Source organism: Chamaea fasciata, unplaced genomic scaffold, assembly GCF_029207755.1.
Source record: "Chamaea fasciata isolate MVZ Bird 193981 ecotype frontalis unplaced genomic scaffold, bChaFas1.0.hap1 SCAF_23, whole genome shotgun sequence".
In the NCBI taxonomy this organism is placed as follows: Eukaryota; Metazoa; Chordata; class Aves; order Passeriformes; family Sylviidae; genus Chamaea; species Chamaea fasciata.
The window spans coordinates 1825388-1837735 of NW_027094108.1; the positions used below are offsets into that span (position 1 = coordinate 1825388).

Genomic DNA, 12348 nt, shown 5'->3' on the forward strand with positions numbered 1-12348 from the left:
GGCTGACACCTCCAACTCCTGCAGTTGTTTCTCCTACAAAACACAATTAAGGACGGTGCCTGCTGTCAGCACTGAGGCTATAGGAAAGGAATGTTTTTTGTTCCATAAATCCCCTGCCCTAACAAGTCCCACATCTGCCAGATCCATGGGCTGCCTGTGGAAGAAGAGCCCAGCCCTGCCTGGCCGGGCTCAGCAGGGCCAAGTGCCACCTCTCTGCTCCTCACGGGGTTTTCGTGGCTGCTGGCAGAGGGAACAGGCAGCAGGTCGGGGTTTTCACCACTCCAGGTTTTCAGAGCATCCAGGAAGGGCTCTGAGGAGGTGAAATTCCATGATGTGGGCCTCAGGACAGGCTTTGGAAGGCGAGGGCACTGCCAGCTGCCCCTGGGCTTTGTCTCAGCCTCCCAGATGTCTCCGGATTTGTTTGGAATGCTGAGGGAGTTGCTGTGACTTTGCAGACTTGCCACAGATTTTTCTGGAGGTTCTTTCACCATTGGAAACCCTGATTTCACTCCTCGTTTGACTTCTGCTGTGTGAGGTGGGCTGGAGCTGGCTTCAGTGCCCCGGTAACCCTTTGCACAGAATCCTCTGTGGGCAGCAATTCCTTCCTGTTCCCAATCACAATTATTTAAAAAAATCACTCTCAGGGACTGTGTTCTCCCCCAAAACACCCAATTCTCTCCCATGTGAGAGCTGGGCAGCACCAACAGCCACCCCACAGACCTCCAGGTATTTCCTTTCAGTGCTTATTTATTTTCTGGTGCATCCTGAATCCAGGTTATACAAAGACAGCATCCCAAAAATTAGAAATCTGCAGCACAGGAGATCATGAAACCCGCAGAGGTCACAACTGCTGTGCCTGAGGGCAGCATTCTGTGCCTAAAACCTGCTGGGCTGGGATTTTAATGGAAGGTGAGATCCCCACATGAATCCAGGGGTTGGAAAGTGCCAGATATTTGTCACATCACCTGATTTCACCTTAATAAAGCCACTAAAGTGGCTTTATTCACCTTAATAACGCCGTTTTCACCTTAAGAAAGCCTCTTAAGCCCACTGTTCCCTACCTGGAGGAGGCAGCAGGGACAGACAGGATCCTTGGCAGGCAGGAATTAGGATTTTCCAACTCTGGAATGGCCCAGACTGGTTTAATTACCCCTGCTCTCTTATCTTCATCTCCTGCTACTGTTAAAAAACAAAATAAAACAAAAAAAAACACAACAGTGGAGGCTTTTGTAGAGGCACAGAGGAGCTTTGTCAAGAGCTGCTCTCCTCCTTCCCACCTCCTTCCCAGGAATGGGCTGTTCCCTGGGATGTTCCTGCTGGAATACCTGCTCCACATTTATCCCAACACAGGGATATTCCTGCCCAGCTGCTGCTGCTGCCTCCGGTGGGCTGAGGAGCCTCAATCTCGGCAGGGAGAGACTCCCGAGATGTGCTGGGGCTGAAATATCCCCAGTGCTGCTGTGCAGGGCTGCGGAACAGGGGCTGTGCACGGCTGGGTGTGTTCGCTGCCTGGGTTTTTTTTTCCCCTTGGCACAGGGAGGATTTTTGCAGAATGCAGCTCCCGGCCAGGCTGGCTGTGGCACAGCTGGCTCCTGCCAGGCACCTCCACCCTTCCCAGAGGCCAGGGGAGGTTCTCAGGCTGCGGAGGAGCTCAGGCTCCTTCTGGTGCGTCTCAGATGCGCCCAAAATGAGGCATTTGGTGCTCTCCTTCTCGGGAAGGACCCTCCCGGTGTTGTGAAAGCCGGGAATTCCAGCTCCCGTGCCTGCAGCCACTTGCTCTGCGCTCAGCCCACTTGAGCTGAGGTTTGCTGTCTCGTCCCAGGCTTTGGCAGCACCTCCTGAGCCCAGCTTTGCAGGAGCCTGCATGCCCAGCAGGGCCCAGTGCGCTCATTCCTGAGCCAAGGCGAGGTCCTGGGTGACTCCTGCTGCAGTGAAGGCTCTGCTGGTCTCACCTGGCCTTAAGTCCAGGCAGGTGAGCACAGGGAGGAATCTCAGACCCTCAGTGTCCACCCTGGAGATGGACAAGTGTTGTCCACCCTTCCCAGAACCTTTCCCCACCCGGATCACAGCAGGGAAATAGACCCGGGCCACAGAAGTGAGTGATTCATCCCAAATCCCAGCTGCAGCTCCTCAGAGGGGCGGCCACAGCAGCCAGACCCGGCCAGGTTCTCCTGCCTGGCTGCATTTCTCACCCTCACCGTGAAAGCAGCAGCGTTCCTGAGAGTCTGATCCTGATCTCTGCAGGGCTCACGGGGATGCAGGGTGGTGCACAGTGGTGTTTGGAGTCCCCAAGGGGCAGGAGGGGAGGGAAAGTGTGTCACCAGCTCCCTGAGTGTCACTAGGCTGCCTCTGCCTGGCTCCAGCGCAGGATTTTAACTTGCTGCTTCTTCCCTGTGGGAACAGAGGGGCTGGGAAAACACGCTGAGGACATTTGTTTTCGGCGCTTTATTGCCCTCTTTACATGCTGAAGGCATCTGGGGTCTGGCAACAAGGGGCAGAGCTGTTTGCTGTGGGCTTCCTGCCCCCTGTCCTTTGATCTGCCCCCTTTATTCACAGTGCCCCTGCCTCCAAGCTCGCTTCTTTCCATTCCCCGAGCTTCTGGCAGGATTTTTGGCAGGACTGAGGCCTTTCCTGTGCTCCCTGTTCCTTCGTGGCTTGGCCCCTGGTGTTTGTGGGGCTCACAGAAGGGTGCAGCGCCCCAGGACTCCTGATCCTGCCTTTGACTGGGTGGAAAGATGGGATGGGATGGGATGGGACAGGAGTGGGCAGGGCACGGAGCAGGGAAATGTTCCTGCCTGCCTGGGAGAGCCAGGGAACAGCTCAGAGGAAAAACTGAGGCTGTTTTATTTGGTACAGGGGAGTTGGCAGGGCCTCGGAGCAGCTCGGAGGAGGAGGAGAGCTGATCCTCTCCCGGCGAGTCTGGGAGGGCAAAGCCAGCCCCACCTCGCAGGTTTGGGGGGAATTTTGTGCCCCTCTTTAGCTCTGTGCAATGAGAACTACCTGGAGTGCTCTGGGAGTGTTTGAGCACGAGCTGGAAGGTTCCTTTATAAGGATTTTTAGGCTCTTAAAAATCCTTTAAAAAGAGAAGAGCATCTCCACGTGTTCCTGTGTCGCTTCCCTGGAGCTACAAACAAAATCCTGTGTGTTCCTGCCCCTCTGGAAGAGCAGAGGACAGTTGGAATTCTGCCCAAAATGGGCTCGGAAAGCCACACATGTCAGAAGGGTCAAGTGGCAGAGGGAGCCGGGGGAGCTGCCCGGCGTCACAAGAGGTGTTTTGTGCCTGGCATTTGGGGTCTGGAGCACAAAGGTACCACGGGCCTCGAAGAGAAGCCTCAGTGCAGGGGCAGGGAGAGGTGAGGTGGCACAAGAGGGCTCTGAGCATTGAATGTCACCGAACAAGGGAGCTCTGTGAAGCCCTGCAGGGCTGAGTGACCTCAGCTGGGGGGACTCCAGCTGGTTCAGCAGGGCTGGGCAGTCCCCACTTGCTGCCCCTTCTTCCTGCCCACTGGGCACTGGCAGAGAGCAGGGAGAAAATGGGTTCTTCACGCTCTGGGCTGCTTCAGGTGCAGGAATTAATGTACAATGCATGTACGAATGTACAGGAGTTCATGTACAACTCATGTACAAATGCACAGGAATTGATGTGCAAATGGACAGGAATTCATGTGCAATTCATGTACAAATGGACAGGAATTCATGTGCAATTCATGTACAAATGGACAGGAATTCATGTGCAATTCATGTATAAATGTACAGGAGTTCATGTACAACTCATGTACAAATGTATGGAAATTTATGTACAATTAATGCACAAATGTACAGAGTTCATGTACAGGAATTCATGTACAATTAATGTACAAATGTACAGAAATTCATGTGGAATTCATGTTCAAATGTACAGAAATTGATGTACAATTAATGCACAAATGTACAGAGTTCATGGACAGGAATTCATGTACAATTAATGTACAAATGTGCAGGAATTCATGTGGAATTCATGTTCAAATGTACAGGAATTCATGTACAATTAATGTACAAATGTGCAGGAATTCATGTGGAATTCACGTTCAAATGTACAGGTGTTCATGTGCCAATGTAAGAAGTGTGGGAATCGTTGGTATCACAGAGCTCTGTTGGCACAAGCCTGGTGTACATCATGTTATAATTTAGAATCCCAAACAAAGCACAAAGCCATTGGATTTTTACTTGCAGTTGGCCATGAAGAAGAAAACAGCCCCCATTTTCCTGTTCTTAGGGAGAGATGTAGAAGAGAATTTTTAAGAGAATCGAGATTCAAATTTGCAGAGTTGAATGCAAACGAAAACAATTCAGTGCCTTACATTTGGTTGGCCCCAGAACAAATTTGGGGGGGGAATACAAAAACCAAAAAGGGAATGCGCTAAAAGATTTGCTTGGAAATTAAGAATGGAAATGGTTTGGTGATTTCCACACCTCGGTGACTCCAGCTACCAGTGGTGCTGCCAGAAGGGCTGGGGCTGCAGGTGTCCCATGCCCTGGGGGTTGATGCCAGCAGTGATTTCTGGCCACTGTCCCTCTTGCAGATGTCATCCGAGCCAACAGGCTCCACGCCACCGACGTCACCTCCAGCAGCTTCCGCCTGGCGTGGCCCAAGCTCCTGTCCCAGGAAACTGGCTACTACAGCCTGGAGTATGCCCCAAGAGCTGAGCCTGCCAGGAAGAGGACACTGCAGGTGTCTGGGGCTCAAACCAGCCTCGTGCTCAGCGACCTGGCACCAGAAACCACGTATGAGGTGGCTCTGATTCCCGAATCCAACGTGCACTACTTCCCGCCCCAGACCACAAGGGTGACGACCCTGGCAGGTAAAATGGGCATGGCTTGGGCACAGCCGCTCCCTGGGGACAAGGAGGTGATCCCTGTCTCCTGCCCGAGGCTGGAGGTGGGGATAGGGGATGCTGGGATGACCTAAGGGAAATCTCTGTTTGAGAGGGGAAGAACTCGGAGCCTCTCTGCGCAGAAAATAACTCAGGTTGTGGGGCAGCCTGCAAAAAGGTGGCAAACTGAAAACCCGGGCAGGGGGTGGCAAAGTCAAGGTGGACTTGTGCACAATCATAATTTCCTGCACGGAAAAACAGTTCTGAGTTGTTGGGTAGAGAAACCCTTTCCTTTGGGCTGAGCTGTGCGGTGAGTATCAACATCTGCTCGCTGGGTTGGTTTTTAATTCCACTCCCAATACGGCGCAGGTCAGCAATGCTCATTAAATCCTCACCCACATCTCTTTCCATTGCCTCCAGAGGAAATCAGCCCAGTTCAGGTCCTCATCTCGGAGTCTGGGCCTCACAGCTTCCAGGTGAGCTGGGCTCCTGTGCTGGACAGCGTGGCCACCTACCAGGTCCTGTACGGGCCACTCCCAGGGAACTCCGCCAAGGTGCTGGAGGTGGATGGGAGCCAAAACAGCACCGTGGTGGAGCACCTGGCGCCCAACACCACCTACCTGGTGACAGTGACTGCAATCTACAGATCTGGGAAGGAGAAATCCCTGTCGGCCAAGGCCTGCACGCAGGAAGGTGAGTGAGGGGAGGTGGCAGCACAAGGAGTGTCCCCAGAGGGGTCACCTGGCCCCAGGTGAAGGCAGAGGGCTCAGTGAGTGCAGTCCCTGGGGTGGGACACAGGGGAGAGCTGCATGAGTGGTGTCATGTGTTAGCCAAGACTCCGTTACCTTCATGCGGGAAAAGCCAATTCTTTATTTTCACAACTCATTTTATGCAGTTTTTACAGACCTCGTGTGCAACTTTAATTGGTTAACAGCTTTCTTGCCCATTACTCTATTGGTTAACAAAAGGTATTCTACTTGTCCCTCAAATCTCTCTATTCTTGCATTTTTACATCTTTTTTTCTTTACTGATTCTCATGGGACAAATCCCTTGTTATTGCAGGTGCATTCATTGATCAACCCAACAACAGGTTGTTCTGCTAATGAATTCTCATACCAAGAACCTGCAAATTGCCTAGAAGAAGTGACATGTTAACTCATGCAATTCAGCAGAGCAGGCCTGGTTTTGTGAGGCCTTTCTTTTATCATTTTTTAACTGTCACAACCTGTTCTAATTCTTTACCTGTCACATGAGCAGCTGCGGATGTGCCATTGGGATGTAGCTGATGTGTAAGGGCTGGAAGAGAATCACACAGTGACAGCTGTCCATGGGACATGGCCCAGCTGCTGGTGACCCTTTAAGGAGATCCAGGAATCTCCCTAAAGAAGGAGGAAAAATTCCTTTCCCTCCTGACTGCTCCGTGCCTGTTCCTTGGGGTGACTGGGGCACCAGAGGGGTAGAAGTTGATGAAGTTAAGAAGTTAATGAGCAGAAAGTCGTGCTCTGAAGAAGTGCCTGTGAAGATATTGCAGGAGGCAAAGTCTGCCTCTTATCAGGACTCAAGAGTGAGGGTGTGGGACAGCAGGAAAAAATGGATTTTACGCTGCTACCGGGGCAAAGTTAAGGACTAATTAGTCCGAACTCTTTCAGTGGGGAGATGTAGAGTGATTTTATCGCTCCACCTGCGGGAAATAGAAAAAGCGGAAAACTCACAGCAGGGCCTAGAGTTTAAAAGATACAAGAATGAGGACATGGAACAATAAGATTGTGCAGAGTTGGACCTTAGCAAGTAGGAAAATATGTCAAGCAAGATAACAGAAAAGTTTAATAACGAGGCTCTGTGCTTTGTTTATAGAAGAGTAAAAAAAGTTCCTGAGCAGCAAGAAAATATGAAACAAGCACCTATTGTTAGATGTAAGGTATAGGTGTAGTTTTAATGATTGGTTCATGCAGATGCCTGTAAGCTCTTAACAATTTGCTATTGGTTAAAAAATTTTTAAAAGGGCTTGTAACACAGAGAATTTTCTCTTGTAACACAGAGAATTCTGGCTGCTGGTGGCAGGACATGAGCCGTTGCAATCTTTTGTGTCTCACCCTGTACTGAGGCTGATGTTGCAATAAAGCTCCAGGAACGTCTCCCAGCAGTCACATCCCGTTATTTGGGAATTACATCCAACATCCACCACCCCAAAGGCCAGGCTGGAATGGCAGGGATCCCTCTGGAACAATGTCCTGCTGGATCATGATTTGAAAGAGTTAAGATTTTAGGGTTAGAAGCAATATTTATGCTAATTGGGATGCAAGTTAAGAAAAAAAAAAGCCCCAAAAGATAAGTTAATAATTATTAGATGTTTAAGCTAGAGCCGGGTGATGTATTGCTTGGTGTTATGTGCTTGTTTTAGTTGTGTTTATAGAAGGAAATAAAGTAGCTGGACCATCATGATAACAAATGGAAACCAAGGGAACCACGACAGCACCTGGACTCAGTACCAACCGATCACAAAGCAGGAAGGATTGGGTCATGCCAAAAGGCCACAAAAGCAGTGAAAAGGTAGAAAGGTCATTGTGATGAAGACTTCTCTGACTTCATCCTTCAAGGCCACTGACCCGATTTGAGACCACTGACCCAATTCAAGAGAAGAATTCCACACACGAGAAGGACTTTTAACCTTATTTCAATGCGAAGCGGAGAGTGGGAGGGGCTGGGATTATGCAAATGTGTAAGTATTTTGAGGACGTAAGGAAATAAAGGAAGCTTTAGGAAATAAACAGAGGGCAAAGAGCTTTGTAATTTGCGGGCACGACTCCGGCAGGTGACTCAAAACAAACACACCGCTAACTTTAATTAGCCAGAGGGTGTTTATCCGTGATTTTCCTCGATTCACCGCAGTAACGGGGAATCCTCTCTCCGCAGAGAGCTCCGAGGTGAGGCACCTCCGCTTCGAGGACGCGGGTCCCAACAGCCTGAGAGCGTCCTGGGACTCTGCCGACGGGGCCGTGCTGGGTTACCGCGTGCGCTGCCGGCGGCAGAGCGGCCGCTCCTCGGTGCTCAGCGTGTCCCCGCGGGTGCGCAGCGTGCTGCTCACCGAGCTGCCCCCGGGCACGGCCGGCGAGGTGTGCGTGCAGCCCGTGTACGGCAGCCAGCCCGGCAGGAGGCTCTGCCGCACCGTGCGCCGCCAGCCAGGTGAGCTGGGATGCTCGGGAAGGTGGGCTGAGAATCTCAGCCAGGTGAGCTGGGATGCTCGGGAAGGTGGGCTGAGAATCTCAGCCAGGTGAGCTGGGATGCTCGGGAAGGTGGGCTGGGATGCTCGGGAAGGTGGGCTGGGATGCTCGGGAAGGTGGGCTGAGAATCTCAGCCAGGTGAGCTGGGATGCTCGGGAAGGTGGGCTGAGAATCTCAGCCAGGTGAGCTGGGATGCTCGGGAAGGTGGGCTGAGAATCTCAGCCAGGTGAGCTGGGATGCTCGGGAAGGTGGGCTGGGATGCTCGGGAAGGTGGGCTGGGATGCTCGGGAAGGTGGGCTGGGCTCCTCGGGAAAGTGAGGTGGGAATCCTCAGCCAGGTGAGCTGGGATGCTCGGGAAGGTGGGCTGAGAATCTCAGCCAGGTGAGCTGGGATGCTCGGGAAGGTGGGCTGGGATGCTCGGGAAGGTGAGCTGGGATGCTCTGGAAGGTGGGCTGGGATGCTCGGGAAAGTGAGGTGGGAATCCTCAGCCAGGTGAGCTGGGATGCTCGGGAAGGTGGGCTGGGATGCTCGGGAAGGTGGGCTGAGAATCTCAGCCAGGTGAGCTGGGATGCTCGGGAAGGTGGGCTGGGATGCTCGGGAAGGTGAGCTGGGATGCTCTGGAAGGTGGGCTGGGATGCTCGGGAAAGTGAGGTGGGAATCCTCAGCCAGGTGAGCTGGGATGCTCGGGAAGGTGGGCTGGGATGCTCGGGAAGGTGGGCTGGGATGCTCGGGAAGGTGGGCTGGGATGCTCGGGAAGGTGAGCTGGGATGCTCGGGAAGGTGAGCTGGGAAATCTCAGCCAGGTGATCTGTGCATCCTAAGCCAGGTGAGTTGTGCATCCTCAGGCAGGTGAGCTGGGATCCTTGGCCAGGTGAGCTGGGAACCTCAGGCAGCTGTGCCCAGAGTCAGAGAAGCCCCCTTGATGCCTTGGGAAGGCTGAGCTGGGACAGAGACTGGACAGAACTAGAGATTAAAGCAGATATTTACTGAAAGGCCTTTAAGGATCCACCTTGGGCAGGACAAGAGCCTGGCCAGGGCTACACCCAAGGTGGACTAAGAATGGTCACTAAATGGCCGACCAGTCACAGGTCTCTCACACTTTTATGAGTTTTGGTTCGTTTGCATGTTGGGGTTTAATTGTCCAATTACAGCTTCAGGTTGTGAGGTTCCATCCTGCTTGTTTTCTTTCTTCAGTCCACTGTTATTTGTGCTTTTGGGCCTGAAAGTTGTCCTTGGTGTGCAGCAGGAGAAGGATTTGTTTTGCGTCCCTGCTGTGTGCAGAGCTGAGTGACACTGACTGTGAGCTCAGAGCTGCACCCCTGGGCACCACAGAACCTGAAATACATCAAAGATAAAACTTAAGGCATCGCCCAGGGCTGGGATGTTCTGTGCTCATCACCGAGGGTCAGAGAGGAGCCCCCAGAGCTGGGATGCTCTGTGCTCATCACCGGCCTTGCTTCGCCACAAGGACTCACCAAAGTTGGGTTCTTTCCCCATTTTTAGGAGGAAGACTCCTCCTAGTGGAGTTTATTGCAGGCAGGAGAGAAAAGCGTCCAGTGGAGACGGTGCTGGAGCTACTTTGGGATAACGGGGTGGGAACACTGCTAAAAGCTGGCACGGGCATTGGAAGTGCTGTTTAAAAGTCATTTGAAGCCTTTCTTGCCCTTCACTTCCCAACGTGGCAGGGCACAGGTAACGATTAAAGGCATTTATAAAGAAACAACACTTCTTTCTTCCTTCTGCTGCCCAGAAGCCACTTTCTGTCATGGGCATTAGAGGATAGGATGGAGTAAAGCTAAACAGAAGCTACTCAGCAGAAGCTCCTTTTTCCCAGCAAGGGGCTGGAGTGAGAATAAAAATGCCCCCAGGGGTGAGATCTGTGCCTCAGGTGTGGAGAACGGGTGGCTAAAGCTGACATTTATATTTTTTATGTTCTTCCAGCTACAGAAGCCCAAGGATACAGGCACAGGCAGAGAGCGTGACAGACTGGAGCCAGCTGATTCCCAGCAGAGCAAAGGATCTTGCCTGGACAAGGGCTTGGACAAAAAAAGGAGGAGTCAGGGGAGGAGAACACCTCCTCTCCCAGCCTGAGCTGTCCCTTGAGGTGTCCTGCTTGTCCAGCCCAAAGCCTGTCCCCAGCCAAGTCCTCCCGGGGCTTAAAGGCTTGGCCTGGCAGGATGGGAGAACCAATCTGCCTGAAAAAATGCCAAATCTGTCCCCATTTCATAGAAACACGCCTGACAAAGAACAAACAGAAGGCAAAAGTGGTGGATCCTCACTATTGCTTGCTGGCTGCCTGTTCTCTATTTATTAAAGGTCGACCCAGATATATTTTTGCAGTTTATGAGCACATTCAGGACCGGACTGTTCAGAGCCCTGGCTGTTCATCCAGGGCGCTCAGAGAAAGATTCCACGTGGCCAAATCCATTCCTGCTGCCAGCAGCCAGGGAACCTGGAGTGTGAGGGAGCAGGAAACCCAAAATCCTGGGAATGTGCTTCCCCAGCAGGTCCCTGCAGGGCTCCCAGCCCTCGGCTGAGCTCAAGGAGCAGCTGAGAGTCCAGAAAAGCCAGACAAGGCCACCTAAAGCACTTCTTTTTATTTCTGTGGTCCTGCCTGGATCATCACCGCTGCATTGCTCTGGCCTTCCTGCCAACCCCTGCTCACCAAATCGGAGTCCTGCCGTCCTCATGGAGATTAATTAGCCCGTTCTGTGACTAATTACAGGCAATAAGTCTCCAGCATTATCATTCCTCTGCACTCTGAGCACACAGAGCACATCTCTGGTGTCTTGTCTTGGGCATCCACCCCGTGCTAAGCTTGAGCTACACTTTCAAAATCAGGGGTTTTAAGGGAGAAGAGTAAATCTGCTTCTTCCCCTTTGGCCCCAGGCTTGAACTCGCTGTCGCTAAACCATGCTGGAAAGGGCAGCTGGAGAAAAAAAAAAAAAGGACAAATTAATTATAAATACCTAGTGACCAAGCTAATGGTTTCAAAGTTCAGGGCTTAGGGCTGTAAAGAAATGTAGATACTTCTCTGCTAAACCCCAGCATGAGTGGGAACACCCTCCCTCAGTAACTCTTGCTCTGTTTTAAATTTATTGCTAATTTGTCCTACATGTGGAACTTGTTTTCCAAGCCGTGCTGTTTGTTGGAGCCTCACAAACCCCTTGTTAAATCAGCTTAGAACGGCTCCTTTTTGGAGCTGAGAGGAACTTTAGTGCCTGACTTTTGTCTCCTGAGAGCTGAACCCTTCATCTGCACGTTCCTGGAACGTTTTCCTTGGGCTGCCTGGTTCAGGAGAGAGGGAGATGGAAGGGAGGTGAGTCACTCATTAACTCTATAAAGAGATTTTTCACGTGATTTGTGTCCTCCTTTGGAATGTGCCTCTGTGACTGATTAATCTCAGCGCTGAAGGGGTGCCAAAGCCCCTGGAACTGCTCATGCAATAAGATGGTTTTGTTTGTTCTTGCTGTAGGACAGAAATTTTAAGTTTGCACAACTCCCCGCGTAGTCTATTAATACATTAACGTGTCGTCCCCTCCCCAGTTGTAACACAACCCTTTTTGAAGACAATTAAATATAAATTCAAGAGCTACTGAATGGTGCCTTTGTGCTTGACGGCAAATCTGTGACTTGCGGGGTTTGTTCCAGCGGTTGAAAACAGAATCATAAAAGTTGGGAAAAAGCTGAGATCACCACGTTAAATCCTCATGATTTTAAATGACTGGGGAGTGCTTGTTCTACCCATGCCCGCATAACCTGGTTCACACAAAACTTTACCCCCATCCCTCAAAAAAATATGTTGGAGACGTAAAAATAGAAATAGATTGGTCTTGATAAAGCCTCAGTTCCTGTAAGAATTGTTTCACAAGGAGAGTCCCCAAAATCTTGGCAGAACTGGTGAATATTTGTGGACAACACCGGGTGGAACAGCACAGGGTGGGATTGTTGGGGTGTCCTGTGAGGACTCTGATCCTTGTGGGTCCCTTCCAGCTCAGGATATTCCATGTTTCCACAGTTCTACGCGTGCATTTGGGAAGAAACATGGACATTTAGAGAAAAAAAAGAAAGATTTGAGAAAGATTTGAGGGCTGGGCATGGTCCAGGTGTGTTCTACATTTTTTGCACCATTTCAGGCTGCAGGATTCCACGTGTTCCTGACTTCCACAGCACTTCCCTTCTCCAAAGCCTTTCCTACCACCTTTCCCACTCCAAGCAGTTGGATTGGGAGATGGTTTCCATGGGAAATGCTGCTCTTTATCCCAGATAACCACA

General features: G+C 51.3%; 1 protein-coding gene across 2 annotated transcripts in view; it reads left to right on the plus strand.

Moving 5' to 3' along the window:
- Nucleotides 1-11668, plus strand: part of VWA1 (von Willebrand factor A domain containing 1) — a 28440-nt gene extending 16772 nt beyond the window's left edge. For both annotated transcript variants that reach the window (XM_066203039.1, XM_066203040.1), the window contains exons 4-7: nt 4563-4841; nt 5274-5546; nt 7767-8036; nt 10015-11668. In XM_066203039.1, the coding sequence (XP_066059136.1) occupies nt 4563-4841; nt 5274-5546; nt 7767-8036; nt 10015-10055 (863 nt within the window). In that variant the 3' untranslated portion in view covers nt 10056-11668. The remainder of the gene's footprint in view (nt 1-4562; nt 4842-5273; nt 5547-7766; nt 8037-10014) is intronic.
- The last annotated feature ends 680 nt before the right edge of the window (nt 11669-12348 follow it).